Raw genomic sequence first — 18,218 nt, 5'->3', positions numbered from 1 at the left:
GCGGGCCGCGCCGGGGGGCGGGGCCGTGCGGCCGTTGGCGGGGCGGGGCCGCGCCGCGTGCCCGCCCTCCCCTGAGCCTGCCCGCCCGCTCGGCGCTGCCGGGGCCGCTGCGGAGCCTCCGCTGAGGGAGACGGGAGAGTCGGCGCCGCTGCTGCCGCCTGGGTGAGCTCGGGGAGCCCCGGGCGCTCGGCGGGAAGCCGAGCCTAGGCATGGGCCTCATCTTCGCCAAGCTGTGGAGCCTCTTCGGTAGCCAAGGTGGGCGCGCGGGCCCGAAGCGGCGGCGGGGCGGGCGGCGAGTGGAGCCCGCGGGGCTGCGGGGGCCGCGGGCAGCCGTGGGGGCTCGGGGCCGGCTCCGCTCGCCAGGCTTCCCCTGAAGGCCCGCCCGGCCAAAAGTTGGGCTTTGCTTTGTGCAGCGCCCTGAGCGCTGGTGCCGCGGCGCCTCATGCTCCGGGTCGCTTTGTTTGAGTTCCCGAGATGGTCCCTCCTGTCCCCTCCTCCCCGGCCGCGTTAAACACCCAGCGTTAACCATCCGCGGCGGCCCGGGCTGCTGGGGCTGCGCTGCACCGTGACGGCCCCTCCGGGCTTCGCGAGACTGCTTTTTAAGTCGGGATCTGTTATTAAAATCGTGTTGTTTTAGTCTTTAATTAAAAGGAAAAGAACGACGCCAAACATGCGGGGCCCTTCGAGGTAAAGATCTGTTTGTGTTTTGGCAAAGATACTGGTAAATACAGTTAGTGACCCAAGAAAATCAGTTCTCCGGCCAAAAATAAAAAGGTCATAAGGGGATAGTATCGCTTTCCATGCTCTCCTGCCCAGTTCATCCAGCCCTGCAATCACAGCTCGTGTTCTAATCCAGAGCGCAGAATTTGGGTCTGCCACCACCTTCACCTCAGATGGTTATCATAAAAGTAGAAAATTATGGTTTATCTGTTAATTTATTTGATTTAATAATTTTGGTTTACCTAGCCAGCTTTGATTAGAAAATTAAATAGTAACATCATCTTGCCTGCTCCAAGCTCAAGGCCTCAAGGAAAAACAGTATAAACAATAAATTCATTAATTGTTCTCTCATCAGGTTTCCAAATGTGTACCTCATTTCCACTTTAAAGTTATTGAAAATGCAGATAAGCCTTTTTTTTTGCAATGCTCTGTTGCAAGTTTTTGGAGGCAGATACACCTGGTGTACTTTAATAGTTTTCTGCCTGTGATTGCACATAACTCAGTCTAATTCTGTACATACCAAAGCCTCAGTGTGTGTGCACATTAACATCTATGTATCAAACTGTCTTTCATGGGATGGGATTGGGATCCAGTCCCAGATCATTGATTTTTCTCATGCATACACCATCCTACCATGTAATTCCTGAAGTCTTCTGAATTTGTTGCTAATTTCTTATTTTCCTGAACTGTCAAACCTATTTGGCAAGATCCAATGTTTCCCCTATCCTCCAGAAAAATACTAAGTACCTTTTTTTTTATTTTCATCAAGTAGTGCAATCTGGATCTCCTTTTCTTCCATGAGGTATTCCAAAGACTCCAAAGAGATGTATAAGCAGGGAGATCACCAGATAACTGGTGGCATTTAGTACTTGCCTCTATAGTAGATTATGATGTCAGTATTTATCTTCAGGAAAACACATTGTCTTGGTTATTGTATATTATTTCCTGGAAGAAAAGTTATTCTTCATTGTGAGTGACCCTGGCTGGGTGCCAGATGCCCACCAAAGCAGCTGTATGACCCCTCCTCAGCTGGACGGGGGGAGAGAAAATACAGCAAAATCTTCTGGGTTGAGATAAGGAAAGGGAGATACTGCTCACCAGTTCCCATCATGGGCAAAACAGACTCAATTTGTGAAATTAATAGAATTCATTACCAATCAAACCAGAACAGGTTAATGAGAAGTAAAACCAGATCTTCTGAACACCTGCTCCCCACTCCTCCCTCTTTTTTTTCCCAGGATTAGCTTTATTTTTGGTTCTCTGCCATCTCCCTGCAGGAGGGAACAGGGAATGGGGGCTGTGGTCAGCTCATCACATATTGTCTCTGCCACTCTTTCTTCCTTATGAAGGGGACTGCATCCCCTGTTCCAGTGTGGCATCTCTCCCATGGGAGACAGTCCTCCATGGGCTTCTCCAATGTGTGTTCTTCCCAAGGTCTGCAATTCTTCACTGTTCCAACACTAGTTCTTTTCACAAGTCCTTCAGGGAGACAGTCCTTCAGGGACAGGCCATTCCAGTCTGGATCCCCCCACAAGGTCACAAACCTGCCAGCAAACCTGTTCCAGAGTGGCCTTCTCTCCACAGCTCCACAGGTTGTTGCCAGGATCCTGCTCCAGGATGAGTGTCCAGTGGGGTCACAGCTGCCTTTGGGATCTGCCTGCTCTACTGTGGCATCCCCTGTGGGCTGCAGGTGGATCTCTGCTCCCCCAGGGACCTCTGGCTGCAGGGCACAGCTGCCTCACCGTGGGCTGTGGGTGCATCTCTGCTCCCTGTGCACCTCTGGCTGCAGGTGGATCTCTGCTCCCCCAGGGACCTCTGGCTGTAGGGACACAGCTGCCTCACCATGGGCTGTGTGTGGATCCCTGACACCTTTAGCACCTTCTCCCCTTCCTTCTGCCTCAACCTTGGAGTCAGCAGAGTTGTTTCTCTCACATATTCTCACTACTTTTTTCTATGTCCTTAGTTTCTCCTACGCAATAACTTTTTCTCATCTTAAATATCCCAGAGGCATTACACCTGTTGCTGGTGGCCTTGACTGGCATTGGCTGGATGCACATTGGAGAAGTTTCTAGGAGTTTCTCAGAAAGCAGTGTAGCTCTCTCCACTATCAAAATCTCATGTTGCAAATCTAATACATTCATATATTTAAATGGTTAATGAAATATTAGTGTCTCAGTTAAATAGATGAGGTAATATCATGAAATATTTACTCTTTGGCATTTATCCCAATAAGAGACTTTAGGGTGTGTCCCGATCCTGGTTTAGTGCTGGATTTGTCTTTTGTTTCGTTTTTGCTTTGGTTTGGGTTTGTTTTTTTGGTTTTTTTTTTGCTTCCTCTTCTTGGGGTATCACAGAAAAGAGAGTTTCTTTTCATGGCTAAAACTAAAATTTCATTGTAGAAAATTTGCTTCAAACATTAATTTTTGATCTGATGGGAAATTATTCTCCGTGTTCTCTAAATAATATCATTACTAATAATAAAGCATAGTAATATCTGAGTTGATTTTGGTTGCTCCTCTAATTACATCAAATCTTGATAGTTCCTTGTGGAATTCACAGGCTGTCCTGGGAAGTTGCTGTGTTGAGCAGACCAGCACAGTAACTTGCACACTGATTTTGGCTGTACAGAGGGAGTATTCCAAAGGTGCACATAGGGTCTGCTGTGTGAGGATCATGGGATCAGTTCTCATGGCCGGTGTGAGTTGTGTGATAACCTGCAGCACTTGGCAAAAGGAAAGGTGAAACTAAGGAAAGATTTGAAAGTTCCATCTGTGTTCTGTCAAGTAGAGCATGGAGGATGAGGTGTGCCTAAGTCTTTCAGCTCTCAATACATATTGTCTCATAATCAAGCGGTAATTGAACAATGTGAACTGAAATAGAGATACTTTTACTCATAAAATAAACAGTTGGCTTTAAAATAGACTTTTGTCATTTTTCTAGGTAACTTTCTAATGGCTTTGTGATATTTTTTCCTTGTTTTTGAACTTGACAAAAAAAAATTACTCAAGAATTGTTTTATTTAAAATACCATTCTCTGCAGCCATTTAAAGTCTAGTTGCTAAATTACATAAGTTCAGTTGAATTTACTTCTGGTAACTTACTTTCAGAAGTTTTAAAAAAATCAGACTCCAGAAATAACCTGCTGAAGCTCCAAAAATGCTGAAGCTATGATTCAGTAGTCAAGTGGCACATTCTTCTGAGCAACATGTAGTAGTGTGGATAGATGGTGGAGCCATTAAGTTAGTGCCTGTGTTAATGCATGTCTGAGTAAAACTTGCTTGACTTATCATTTCAGCAGTATTACCAAGATAGCTCTTAATTAAACTGTGGGTTAAAATAGAAGTGAATGTCAGCAACCCTGATAAAGATAAATGACTGTTATCAAGACCTTATTTTTTTAATGTGGTATATAGAGAAGCTCACAAATCTGGGGTTTACTTATTTTTGGAATGGTAATTATCCAGCATCTTACAGGTTGCTCTGAATAATTGCTACAGTTATTAAAAAGTTGCTTTAAGAAAAGTAATGGTAAGCTCTAATTCAAGATGATTGAACTTCTGTAACTCCACCGTTTATTTCACCTAGCCTTAGTGGCAGTTCCCAGTCAGGTTAGGAGAAACCATTATCTGGAAAATCAAATGGTTTTTGGTTCCTCTGATTACTAAAAGTTATTGACAGCTTCTCTGCTTCCTTGTAATCAAATCTGGGGATACAAATGTATTTTAGCAGTTCTTTTGTGCTTAAGAGAAGACTCTAAATTAGCTGTTAGTGTGCAGAATGAGTCTTTGTGTTGAAACCTTTTTGACCTCCAGAATTATGCTATTCCTCCTGCCTTCTTTCTAGCAAACTTCTGTCTGCATTCTGTCTTCAACTCTGAGGCCTCCAAGGCTGTTGCTCTTTGGAACCAGATGAGCATTTTGTTTCACAGCTTGAAAGCTCTTGGTACTCATTCAGTAGTCATTTCTTCCAAATATGTTAGAAGTCTCATCACTAAAGTATTTAGAATTTTTTTTGTTTTTATCTTTTGCAAAGTAGAGAAAAAGGCATGTTGGGAGAATTGAATCTTCAGTTTTGGGCTCTTGTATCATAGAGAAATATAGATGAGTAAGGAAGAAAAGAGCATATTATGTCTTACTTCTAAGATCTGCCAGAAGATAATCTTCACTGTTCTGTGTTTCTGTAATACTAAACTGCCACAGATTTTTTAAACCATATTACATATCAATTTTTTTAAACAGTGTGCTAGAAATGGTTGATGAAATCAAGAAATCCTTGGATTCTTTTAAGGAGTAGACTAATACTGTCTTTTCTTTTTTTCCCCTGCATATGCCTACTTCTTCTACTTTCCCCATCTTCCTTCCCTTTTCCTACGCGATTAATAAAGACTCTTCTGCTCTCTCAACTTTGTTATGGATTTTCTTCTTCTTTTGCCAAGAACGTGGTGGACTGGGAAGATATTCATAAATACAACCTAAACTGAGTTTGAATACCAGCCAGTGAAAGGGAGAAACTTGGGTTAGTCTGTAAGTACAGAACACAAATCACTGCCTATGATTTACCCAGTAATTGTCCTTCCTCCTAAATGTGGCATCTGTCTTCTAGTTACTCTTGTAAACAAGTAGCTGTCATGCTAAAATTCTGTTCTGTCTTAGTTTGGTAGTTTTTAAGCTCACATGTTTTTCCTCTAATGGACATCTATGTGTGAATTTTTTGTTTTCATCAAACTAGACAGAAATTCAACTTTTGACTATGTTTGTAAGTGAAGAGTTTCCATTACTGTAGTTCTGGAATCTGTTACTTCTATGAAATACCCATGATTTCATTTTACCATTTTCATGCCAAGATCACTATTGATTAACACTTGTGTGCCTGTTTATTGTTTGTGCTTATTCAATCACTCTATGAAACACCATCTGACTATGAAGTAACACAGATAAGCTGTGCCTTTTTTCCCAGTTAGTGTTGGACCATTCACACTTCAGTGGCTTTCAAAAGCAGCCATCTCAATGGAGTTTTTTTCTTCATGACTCAGTGTGATGTTGTATCATCCAACACTCCAGTCATTCACGCCTAAGATAACGTGTTCTGATAGGAAGATGAGAGAGCAGTGTAATGCCTGACTGGAATTTCTTTTCTTTCTTGAAAATAACTTAAACAGAATGCTGCAAAAGTAGAATCATCTTCCTGGCAATAGTTGACAACATGTTTAGTTTGAGGGCATTTCTGTGTTTGGACCTTTGGAAGCTCTCTACATTTAATTTTTTTTGAAGGAGAGATGGACAGTAAAGCTACTAGGCATGATTTATTAGCCTTGAAAGTAGAGAGAATTTCATACTATTTATGTATTGGGAAAGGCTATTAATTACTGATGCTGCTGTTAGTGGGGCTAAAAGTACTCCTCCATTTACAGTCAAGAAATGTTCTTTTCTTAGCATGTGTTTACAGGATGCAGTAGTAGGGGAACTGGCACAGGGAAATACATTTTACCATCTGTTATGATCCTATTGCACAGCAAAACTTACAAAAGTTCCAAACAAGAAAATATTTTATTCCAGTAATATTCAGTATTAAAAGACCTAGATTACTATATATAAATAGATTTTTAACCAAAATGCTTCAATTTTTCCTTAAACCACATACTTTTGGGAGAAAAAAAATAATTTGATACTTTCAATAGATCTTCTGATCTACTAACTTGTTTGATCCTGTGGATCAAGTGTGGTATTTTGTAGGAAATCTTTAAACTGTGAACCACGTTTTGCTTTGAAATAAGTGCCCTAGAATTGTAAATATTATCTCTTTAAAAGTGAGCTTGTTCACAGAGTTTTTATGTATCCATTTGCAAATTTTTCACTCTCAAGTAGTTTGCTTATTTTTGTCAGTAATTGGATCAGTATGCTGTAGCTTCACACCTGTAGCAAAAGAAGCACCATTCTAAGTGGCTGTGATACTGGATTGGAAATTCTAAGAGGAATTATTTACAGAGGAGCATATGAATTCTGGAGGACTGTTTTACTGATTTTGTTTGTTTGGTTGATTTCTGTTTTGTCTCCCCTGTGCCTGGAAACAAACAGTATTGCTGCAATTGCAATATCGCTGTTTTGTATGTTGGACTTTACAGCAGGGTGGGGCAGATGATTTCTCCTTTCTGCTCAGCACTGATGAGGCCTCACCTGCAGTGAGTGTGTCCAGTGTCCAGTTCTGGGCTCCTCAGTACAAGAGAGTCGTGGACGTTCTGGGGAGAGTCCAGTGATGGGCTGCAGGGGTGACGAGGAACTGGAGCATCTCACATATGAGAAAAGGAGGTGCAAAGAGGGCAGAGCCAGACTTGTCTTAGTGGTGCCCAATCACAGGACCGGGCAGTGGGCACAAACTGAAACACACAAGTTCCCTCTGAACATCAGAAAACACTTTTTCACTGTGAGGGTGACTGAGCAATAACCCAGGCTGTCCAGGGAGGCTGTGGAGTTTCCATCTTGGATACATTAAAAACCCCTCTGGACATGGTCCGAGGCCACTGGCTCTGTGGGCCTGGTTCAGCAAAGAGGTTCAACCAAATGAGCTCCAGAAGTGTCTTCCAGCCTTGACCATTTATCATTCTGTGACTTCTCAGTTCAAAAGTTGCAAAATTAGAATCTGTGGCCTATTCAAAATACAGTTTCCTCTTAGATTTTACTGTGTGAATAATGATGGTACCTTAATAAATGATTATTGATCATTGAATGTTGGGGTAATACCTTTTGCAGTCTTTGGATAGTGCCGGTGTTTTTAGCATGATACACTGCTATGGATTATATTTTTTTTATTGTACTTTTCTTTCTAAAACTAGATGTTGTAGATGAAGTAATCATTAGTAACCATACCTTTATTAGATTTCCAGTGCTGGCTTTTCCTGAGACTGGGGTCTCAAGTGAAGATGGGGCTTTGTTTGGTGTTTTTTCTGTCCTGAAGTCACCACTAATCTGTGTAAGGTGTTGATATAAAAGAAATAAGCAGTTGCATTCTTCAGTAAGGGAGAGTGATTAACCAGAATTATAATTATTGCTGTTTCACTAATTTATTTTTGTCTTCTTCTTTTTTCTTTTTTTAATTTTTTTTTTTTTAATATGCAGAGCACAAAGTAATCATAGTGGGACTTGATAATGCTGGAAAGACTACTATTCTTTACCAGTTGTAAGTATATGAACTAATTGTTTTTCTGTTTGCATTTTTTTACTTGTCACTGTTTAATCTTTGAAAATTCAGCTTTGTAACCTGGAGTAATCTCTGGGGTTCTAGATCACAATTTGTACATTCATGGAATGAGTTGCTCTAAACAGGGTAAATGTTTAAAGGATAAGTGAAGGAACTGCTGTGCTGTAAAATTGAACTATAAATTGACAACAAATTTCTACATCTGAGCACAAAATGAACTGCAATTTTTTTCCCATGAAAGCCTGTCTGAATTTGTATTCATAAAATAATCCTGTCCCAGTAACTGCAGAAAAGAACATGATTTTTAAATTAATGGAAATTCCAGCCATGCTTCAAAAATCTGAAAAGGTTTCCAAATGTTTCTCAATTCCAGTGTCTAAAATTTGTGATAGAGAATTCCTAAAAATAATATTTCAGCTTTCCCAGGTCCTACCTTACTCATTTTCTATAGCATCATTGCACCCAAATCTTGGCAGCATTACAAGAATATCCATAATAAATTCAAGAGTTTGTCAGGAGCATAATTACTATTGTAATTGTGGAAAAGGAGGAGAGTATAGATAAATTAATATCCTTATATTTGGATAGCAAAGCAGCATAGTATGCTTTCCAAAAAATCTTTCTGTATGTGAACATTTTGAGCAAGCTTAAAGGAAGAACTGAGAAATGTTCAGCTATGTAACCAAACAGTCCTTTGAGATTTAATATCTAGTTATCTAGAGCACCAAATAGAGTGCTTTGATAAAATTATATTCTGATTTTTATTTTGCACAGTTTAGTGGTTGTCTGTTTGGTATCTTTAGAATGGCAGCTCCTGCTTTAAAACAAATGCATTTTAAGTGTCTGTTAATGCCCTTTAGAAAGACAGTCCTCCTATAACACTTAACCATTTTTATGCCTTTTATGTACTTATTTTTCCTTGCTGATTTCTTTAAGCATGACTATAGTCATTGCTTTCTAAAGTTCAAATGTATAGCTTTTTTAAATATGCCTGATTTTTGAATATTTTTTGTCAGTTACAGATATTTACTTTTCTAAAAAAAAAATTCTTATAACTGAACTCTAACAAGCCTTGTGGATTTTGCTGAGTGGTCTTTATGGTGTGATATTGTTTCCTTTAGCTTAATGAATGAAGTGGTTCATACTTCTCCAACCATAGGAAGCAATGTAGAAGAAATAGTGGTGAAAAACACTCATTTCTTAATGTGGGATATTGGAGGACAAGAATCATTACGGTCGTCGTGGAATACCTATTATTCAAACACAGAGGTATGAGAAGATGCTTTGAAATCTGCAAATATGTTTGTTTGAAATTATATTTAATTATTTATTAGGAGTATTTGTAGACTTTTGTAGAGATTGCAGCTGTATTGTTTTTACATTCTAATGAGGGAGAATAAATTCAAAAAGTGTGAGGTATCTCTGGTATGCAGTGATTTTTCTGGTAATATTTGAAGTATTTTTTTCTATATACTTTATTGTAGTGTTATTTGATCTCTGCTATAAACTGTGAAGTTAGATTTTTCCTTGGCAATCAAATGATAATGAAATGTGTTTTAGATCAGATTTTTTTGCTTGCTTTTTTTAAGTCAATTAAAAAGAAAACTTTGAAATGTAACTTGGAAATTTTGTGATGATTTGCAGTGGTCAACTGTACTTCTGTACATCCAGTCTGAAATGGTTTTGAAATAATGATAATTAGGAGGAAATGAGGAATGAAGGAATAAGGAATAAAGGAATGAAACTTTCTCTAAGCCTAGGCAGCGTTATTTAAACAGCTCATCAGCTCATAGCTTTTATCCAGAGGAGGAAGGAAAGTCTTGCTGTGCACTACTCGTGAGGTACTGGCAGAGCTGCTGTTGCTGGAAAGGTTGGAGAGGAATTCAGCAACAGTTGATTTGTGGGGTTTGTTTTTTGTGACAGTCTTTTTGAGGCCAAGAGGTTATCAATACAAAAAGGCACATATAATCACTGAGGACTCTTTTTGAGACATCTACACTGATGTAAAATATTCTAAACTTCATTTCTTACCATTTCTACTAGAAGTAGAGACCTCTTGTAGATATTATTCATTGTATAAGTATTCCATCCTCCTGTAAAATTAGGTTTTTTATCTCTTCCTTTTTCTATATCTTTTCCTATGCTCTTGAAGAGAGGTGAAATCAGTGATCCGTCCTAGATCTACTGTAAGCCTGATAATGACATCTCAACCTTCATCTCTAGTATTTTAGACTAATTTTTTATGTTATCTGGAAAAGTGCAGCTACACCTAAGAAACGTGTGAAGATAAAGAGACTTCTACCAGTATTATCTGGTATAGAGCAATAAGTTCTTGACATTTATCCCTTGAGTATCTGGTTTTGGAATTTGGAGAGATGCATATTTTATTTTTCTGATACTTTTGGGATGTTCTTCATATTCTATCTAGCAAGTGTTTGAAATCCAGTGCCTTGTAGTACTTGGAAAGAACTTTCCCTTTACTTAGAAGCTTTGTCTGCTGGAAGCAGTTGAGGAAGAAAAGAGATCTGTTTACTATGCTAATCCTAGCCTCCCTCATATGAATTAATTCTATTACTGTTCCACCTCATCTGCTAGGCATCTCAAAGTCACAGCAGCATTAAATTGACTCAGGTTTTCATACTTTGTGGTCATTTTTAGTGGCTAATGAATCACTTTAATTTTATAAGGCAAAGTGATTTGGAGAATATGTTGGAGAATTATAGCAGTGATTTCTAATTCTCCCTTTTTACTACTCTCTTTCCTCTCTTTTGTCACTTTCTCTTTTCTGGTGTCCTCTGAAAGTGTCTGTCTCTTCTGTAGGAAGACTAGTGGTAGTGGTCTCTTGAAATTGTGCTTTCTGTAATTTGTAGTTTGTATTTACATATTATACTGTTGGTGTTTTTCCCTAGTTCATCATTCTCGTTGTTGACAGCATTGATAGAGAGCGACTTTCTATTACAAAAGAAGAACTTTATAGAATGCTGGCTCATGAGGTATGGTCTGGAGTTGGGATAATAGTTTTGTTGAGAACAGTTAAATAATGTTTCATGTTTCCTTTGTTAACAAAAATAATGCCATCAGAAAAAAAAAATTGAGAATAAGTGTGCATTCATGTTGATCACATTTTAAAACCATGTAAGTTATAAATAAGGAGAAAAATTATTATGAAGCACTCTTCTAATAGGACTTGCTTGATTGTAATCAAATCAGTCTTTACTTTGCAAATTTTGAACTTATAAAATGTTATGATTCATATTAATGTAACTGGGTATTGTTGTCCTTTACCACTCCCTAGTTCAGTTAAATGGCTGAAATTTCAAGAAACTTTTTTTTAAGTTTTTATTTTAGAGAAATGAAATTGCCTACTTTTTTTTCTTTGTTCTAATTCTGTTCCTTAAAATTAAGGAGTATATATCATACTATGGGAAAATTAATTTCAGTTCAATTTCCTTCAGAATTATTTGTTTGTATTTTTATTATTTGTTGTCCTAGGGACTTGAGTCAATTCACTCAAACGTCCTAAATTAACTTGTATGTTGCTGAGGTAAAATATGTTAAAACCTTTTGTGATCACTCTGAAGCTGAATTGAGGTTGTTTTAAATCTAAATATTCTCCTTCATTTTTGAAAGAAAAGGATTTAGTACACTGCAATTAGTCCTGTTGAGTTAACTTCTCTGAGAGACTTGTGTTTCACATAAGTGAGTTTTTGCTTTGCAATTTAATGTTAGTTGTAGTTTGGATCTAATAGTAAGGAGGAAATTCACTACCAAAAAAGGTGGGAAAATTACTTCTTGTGCTGAAGTTTTCCCATGTAGTTTTTTGGTTTCCAGTCTCAAAGTCTACAAGAAATTGTGATCTACCATCTCTTGAAATCAGTTGGTAGGCCTAGACTGGGCTACTTGCAGGGTTGAATTTTCAGCTGTAGATCATAAAGCTTTGTTGTTTTCTGGGTTTTTTTCTCTTGGTGGAAAAATACTCTCAAAATTTAACATGCATTGAAGTGTATTGAACACTTTTAGTTGCAACTGTCAGCTTCCTGAGTATTAGATTTGTTTACCCTAATTCTCTTTTAGACCCATACATTCTAGTTCTTGTCTGTTTTGAATGCTAAATTCCATGCTGAAACAAAACTATTTTAATTAGTTATTAAAGCTGATGCAGCATTATTAAAACTCCCTTTTTGTAACACTAGGGTTAAACTTTTAGGAATTTGGAAAGTTTTCTTAAATTATTACTGCTTTAATCAATACAGAACTTCTTTAATGAAGTTGAAGGAATTTCAAGGGACTGGTATCTAGCAGGCTTTTCTATTTGAATAGTGTTTATTGTATTGTATAGGACTTGCAGTACTTAACCAGAAATAATTCTGCTGGCTGAGTGGTTTGAAGCATTATAAAATGTATTTTGACAAGACTTTCATTATTATGTATGAACATGTGGTCAACACCAAACAATTTGATTCTCTGTGGTGGTGAACACTTCTGAATAACTTAGTTTTTTAGCCTTACAGTAACAAATATTTCGTGTAGTAAGACAGTTAAAACTCCATGCTCCAGTGTAATTGTTGATTAGCTTGGATACAGTCCTTTTAACAAATGAAGTTAGCACAGTAGCCTTTTAGCTCTGTGTGGTAACTGAGTCCTCTGAATGGTTCCAGGATTTACGGAAGGCTGCGGTTCTGATCTTTGCGAACAAGCAGGACATGAAAGGCTGCATGACGGCTGCCGAGATATCCGCGTACCTCACCCTCAGCTCCATAAAGGATCACCCCTGGCACATCCAGTCCTGCTGTGCTCTGACAGGAGAGGGGTAAGTGCTTACTGCTTACTATGGCAATTCCTGGTCCTGCTGACACCAAAGTGCATTTTTTGAAAGTTCTGAACTTTGCTGTCAGAGGGACACTTTGAATTTTTCGTATTTGAGCCTTGTGGGTTTTTTCGTAGCTCATGCTCCAAATTCATATGAGTGTCTTCCTTTTGTTGTTGAAAACTCCAAACCAAAAACCAAACACCACCCCTCCACCTAAGTATGTAGCTGTTGACATAACTGTCTACTTTCTGTGTGCTACTCTCTTACTCTTGTGTGTCTTTCTGTATTTGAAGAAATTTGCTACTGTTCTCTTCCTTTATATTCTAAGCTACAGAAAGCTTCTAAGCTGGGAGGTTGAGGTGTTCAGGGTTTTTTTGGTTGGCTTTTTTGATTAGCATTGAAACATAGTTTTTGAGGAGAAGTTACATAGATCTGTCATAAAACAAATTTTTTACCAGTATGAAACTTGGTTTATATCTAGCTAATGTAGCTAATTTTGAAATTTGCATACCTTATGTTAACAATTACTAAAACGGAATGCTCGGCTAGCCTTAGATCCTTAGTCTGTAAATATAAAAAAAACAAATTTTGATATCTTCTAACAAGTTGGATAATGTCTTCCTTGTGTGGTGTGAAGTGTACTGATTTTTCTTCTTGGCTTTTAAAGCAGTTTTGTAATATGTGGTATTTAGGGGTTTTTTTAGCTGTATTGTACAACCTTTACAATACTGTGGTCTTGTGACATCAAAAATAGTGAATCCAACTGGGTATTTAGGAAGGGAGAGCAACTACCTCACTTTCTAGGATGAAGTATTTAATGTCATGGAGATGTCTTGTAGAGTGAATGGTGGCATTAACTTCCCTGGGGTGGAAGGTGTAAGTGAGAACAAAGTGGGGGGTTTTTTATGGGGTGGTTGTATTATTTTGTTCTAAAAGCTAACTACTTTCCTTCTACCAGTTTTGCTAAAGTCACGTTTAAGTACACAGTTTATGGACTAAGTAAGATACTCAACCAAGTTGACATTTGAAGGAAAATAATAATTAATAAACATGAGGTTTAGTTTAGAAACAGTGGCCATCCTAGGCTGCTTCTTTTGTATTGTAAAAAAAAAAGCAATGAATATTTAGAATGCTTTAAACTATGACAGTAGTGAAATGAACTTAGAATAAAACATTCCCAGAGTTAGATAGCTGAGCTGAGTCTTCCTTGGGAAAATCTGACAAGAATCTGGGAGGGATCAACCTGGTGTGAGTGAAGCTAGCATTCTTGGATAGCTAAACACTGATTTACTGGACAGAGTTAAAGCTCAAAAGGGTATAAATTAGGTAACTAGATCCCTGGGAAATAAAGGGAAAGTCTATCTTCTAAAATGGAAGACTTTTAAATAGAGATGCAAATTGGGTTAGGAAGCAGATTAGATCCCATGCAGGCTTGGTATTCAATATAAACACACTTTTAATTTTGTAATGTAATTTTGATATACTGTCTTTTCATGAAACAATTCAGTCTAGATAACCCGCCCTTTTTCTTTTAATATTAGTATGTAAAGGTCTAGCTTTCTGTAGAGCGAGAAAAACTTTTTTCTTTTCATGTACTTGCAAGTAAGCATTTAAGGATATTGTCTTGTAGGTTTACAAGGAGAAAGAAATTTGAAGTACTGCCAAGCTTCAATAATTTAGAATGCTTGATCATTTTCATGTGGCCAAAGCCTAAGTAAATTTAAGCTTAAAACACTGGTTACTCTCTTCAGCTTTCAATCCCATTTCCAGTTGATTTAATTTATTTTAAGTAGTTGTTTTTTCACCTAAAAACAAGTAGAAAATACCTTCAAGATGCTGGAATAGAACTTGTACCAAGTATAACATCTCTTATATTTCAGATTATGCCAAGGCTTGGAGTGGATGACCTCCCGTATTGGAGTGAGATAGTTTTTTTTTTTTTGCCTTTTTTTCTTTTTTTTTTTGTTATTCCTCCAGAAGAAGAGACTTCTATTTATCCTGTGAACATGTACATTTTTCTGTACTTTTGGCTGCTGAGGCAGTGATCAATGTTTAATTTATATCTGCCAACCTCTAAGCTGTGCTTGAATCAAGCGCAGTTGAACTGAAACACAAAAGTATTTTCTTAACTTTTTTTAATACACTAATCTTCAACTGGATGAACATATGTGAATCTGTTTTTAAGCATTGAAATTCCTCTGAATATGAATTCTAACTTTTTCAATGATAGCTTTTTAAAATCTCTTTTGTCATTGTCAATATTTCATATTTCCTCTTTCTAAATAGTTGTATAACTTACTAACATAAAGGAGCACATTTTATTTAATAATTAAAAGTAGTGTTTAGGTTAACTTTACTCTGCCATAGCTTTAACCTCAAAGGATAACCATATCTCCAGCTGGACTTCCTGGAATATTAGTAGAGTTCTAGTCAGCACGAGAATTAATAGTTATGAATGCAAATTTTTAAGTGCTTAATGAACTAGTTAAAGTTAATATTGTGATGGCTTTCAATCTGATATACAATGGAACTTCTGCCTTAAAAATCTGTTTCAGTCTCAGTTTCTCTGGTAGGTAGTTCTAGAACATTCTTACAGTCTTCTACTTGAAGGTACATCTCTGTACAGTGCATAAAAATATTATTACTAAATGCTGGTGTAGTCATTTAGAACTTGAATAACTTTTCAAAGATAAATGGGTAATTAAATTTGGAATCACAGCAGCCAGTGTTATGTGTAGACTTTCTATATTGTTAAAATTTTAAACTCTATATATGTGAGCCTTCCTCACCTTTTAGTGAGAGTGCTGTTTTCTAAATTAATACAAAATCAAAAGGGAAGCCAGATCTATAAACAAAACAAAACCATGGTGCTGTATCTGTAGACTTTGGAGTGAAGCTAATCTTGACATTTATTTATCTACTATCATACATGTTTTCGGATTCTGTTACAGAGAAATTATTTTGCCTTCATTTTTGTTTTTGGTCTTATTTGCACAAGCAGAGAACTTTTGACAGTGTTTGAGTTAGATTCCTTCACCTGAAATTTGAAAAACAGGTGGTGAAAGAGTGGACCCAGTAACTGTTAATTCAATTTGAAGGGAATTAAGTTAAATCTAAAGATAATCTAAAGATACGGAGTTAATTGAGAACATGAAGCATCACATAAACCTAACTACCAGTCCCCCCAAAAACCCCACATGAGGATTACAAAAAACCAACAAATCAAAACCAATAGTGGACACCCCGTTCCTAGCAAGGTCCCAGCAGCAGTCAGGTACCCAGCCTATCTAAATGCTTGGCAGGTTTCCAGAAGCACCATTCTGCACTTCTGCATGCCTAAAAGCCACATGGAGTTTGGTTACCTGAACTGTTTTGCAAACTGACTGTAGGCTTTTGATGACAAAATGTTTCTGTTTAATCTTGTTTTGAAAATTTAAGAACACTGAGTTTTCTTTAATAAAATTTTAAGCTTTGTAAATTTCAATTTGCTTCCATTTTATTTAAATAAAACTTAATGAAATGTTAAAAGTATCAGTAAATATATTGTTATAAGTGTTGGAAAGACTGAATACATGTGAAAACAGTGATTGGTTGAATGAAGTTGTGTATTATTGCCAGTTAGAAAAAGTCATATTTAGGACTACATCGAGTGTCAAGTCAAAATGTTCAGAAAATAATTAAAGTCAGCGAAAAGTAGTGTATAAAGAAAAAAGATGAATGCAAGGCAAGGTTAAAATCCAATATTAAAGCTGCTTGCTATGTTGTTCAGCTGATTTAATGTGTGAAAATAAGATTTGTTTTGCTCTTAGGGAAGCAAATTATAAAGGAAAAAAATAAAATGATAGTATGAATGATGTTTCTTGTTTGGTAACTTAAAAATAAACCTGAAAATAAATTTAAATTGCAAACTGAAATTATATCATTCAGAATGTAGTCCTGAATACTTAAAGAGAGCACTAGCTGGTTTTATTGTGCTTTGATTGTTTTTTTTTTTTTTTAAGAAGTATGATTTTTATATTTAATGCTTTCTAGCTAAAACCATTTGTAAATCTATAGTTTGATTACTAAATACAGTCTTACCTGAGGTAATGCATATAGCTTTGATGAGGAGGAAATGGTCTGGCTGTAGACATTATAATATCAGAATAATGGATGTTTTCTTTTTATTTCTTAGCACTCAAGACCTTTGAGTATCTTTACAGAATAAAGCATTCCTAACAAATGCTATGATTTTTATCACCTAACAAGTTCATTTTCTGCAACTGTTTTCCGTTGATAATACTGGTTTGTTCACAGCACTACTGCTATGTTTTTTTGGTGTGTTTTTTTTTTTTTTTTTACTATTATTATTTTTTTGGGGGAAAACACCTTGGTATGGAATTTTGGGGGCCCTATTTGCAATAACTTTGGAGTCTGTTAAACTAAAAGTGATTTGATCATAATTTTTAAGGGTTGCCTTCGAATGACTACTGTGTGTGTCTTTGCATTGCCAAATACCACATTATGTTTGCTAATTTAAATGTAGTAAATATCTTGCAGTAGTTTTGCACTTTAAAAGTATTCTGTGTTTAATATGCTCTTCACAAAGAACAATGTTAATCACCCTAAGTTCAAGAATTTATGGTGTCTGTCCTATGCACATTTATGTTGTACTGCTCTAAATTGGTTGGCACATGGCTTTTTATTTGTTTATGTTTTTTTACTTTTTATCTAGGTGACAAAGAGGTTCAGGATCCCCAAAGCAGGGATTCTTTCCAGATCTTTAAACACACTGCATGCAGTAAGGTGAAGAGGACTTGGGCACAGCTGCTCAAAATATTTGTCATCAAAATAAAATTGAGTTGTTCTGTGAATTTGGATGGGGTTTTTGTTAGTGAGTACTCTGGTGAAGAGGTATTGTAGCAATGTGGCCTTGTCACTTTCATTTCATCTCCAGTCTGTTCTCTGGGGCAGAATGGGGGCCTACATCATGTGCAGCTGTAGCCAGTTCACAGAACATCTTGGCTGGACACCTGCTTCCTTTCATCTCGGAGAAGCTCCAGCTTTGATCCTAAAGATCACATCATTTCAGCCATGGGAAGTGTGGGTCTTTGTTTGTTTTAGGAGAAGAGTGTTTGTTTTAGTGGACTGTTCCCTTCCACGGCAAGAACAAAACAAATCCAAACAAAAGACTGGGAAAAAACTTGTATGTGCATTTGTGTGTGCATTTGGCTATACTTAGCATTTAGCTGAGTTTGCTCTTTCCTTTTGTAGAGTCTGCTTTGTGAAAGGGCCCAGAAGGCAACAATGAGGAGAGTAGGTTGAGAAAAACCTGGCCGTGATGCCAATGCTAGCAGTAGAAACTGGCATCTTGGAACAACCTTCAACTTTTTCTAAAATTACCTTGATGATCTTTCAGCATTGAGTGGTTCTATGTTTTCCTTCTGAGGGGACAGTGCAGTAGAAAAGCTGCACGCTGTCCACACAGTGTGTGTGCCTGCCCTGCAGGCAAGAG

The 18,218-nt window shown here is 37.3% G+C and overlaps 1 protein-coding gene across 2 annotated transcripts; it reads left to right on the top strand.

Annotated features, from left to right (window-relative positions):
- The first annotated feature begins 25 nt into the window (after positions 1-25).
- ARL5B (ADP ribosylation factor like GTPase 5B) lies at positions 26-17,281 on the top strand. Of its 2 annotated transcripts, XM_059483710.1 has the most exons (7): positions 166-255; positions 5,105-5,243; positions 7,833-7,893; positions 9,036-9,183; positions 10,824-10,907; positions 12,573-12,724; positions 14,605-17,281. In XM_059483710.1, exons 4-7 carry the CDS (start codon positions 9,040-9,042, stop codon positions 14,651-14,653), a joined length of 429 nt encoding a protein of 142 aa, XP_059339693.1. In that variant the 5' UTR covers positions 166-255; positions 5,105-5,243; positions 7,833-7,893; positions 9,036-9,039; the 3' UTR covers positions 14,654-17,281. The 2 variants fall into 2 exon arrangements, with proteins under 2 accessions (XP_059339684.1, XP_059339693.1); XM_059483701.1 differs by lacking the exon at positions 5,105-5,243 and having other exon boundaries at positions 26-255.
- The last annotated feature ends 937 nt before the right edge of the window (positions 17,282-18,218 follow it).

The sequence above is a fragment of the Ammospiza nelsoni genome, chromosome 1 (assembly GCF_027579445.1).
Source record: "Ammospiza nelsoni isolate bAmmNel1 chromosome 1, bAmmNel1.pri, whole genome shotgun sequence".
NCBI classification, from domain to species: domain Eukaryota; kingdom Metazoa; phylum Chordata; class Aves; order Passeriformes; family Passerellidae; genus Ammospiza; species Ammospiza nelsoni.
The sequence above is the reverse complement of the archived record's forward strand: the minus strand, read 5'-3'. Positions and strand labels throughout refer to the sequence as shown.

Bases quoted from the DNA above. Each gene is read 5' to 3' on its own strand.
- ARL5B (XM_059483701.1), top strand. From the start codon at position 210: ATGGGCCTCATCTTCGCCAAGCTGTGGAGCCTCTTCGGTAGCCAAG. The intron at 7,894-9,035 runs GTAAGTATATGA...TGTTTCCTTTAG, and splicing joins ACTACTATTCTTTACCAGTT to CTTAATGAATGAAGTGGTTC. The intron at 9,184-10,823 runs GTATGAGAAGAT...GTTTTTCCCTAG, and splicing joins CCTATTATTCAAACACAGAG to TTCATCATTCTCGTTGTTGA.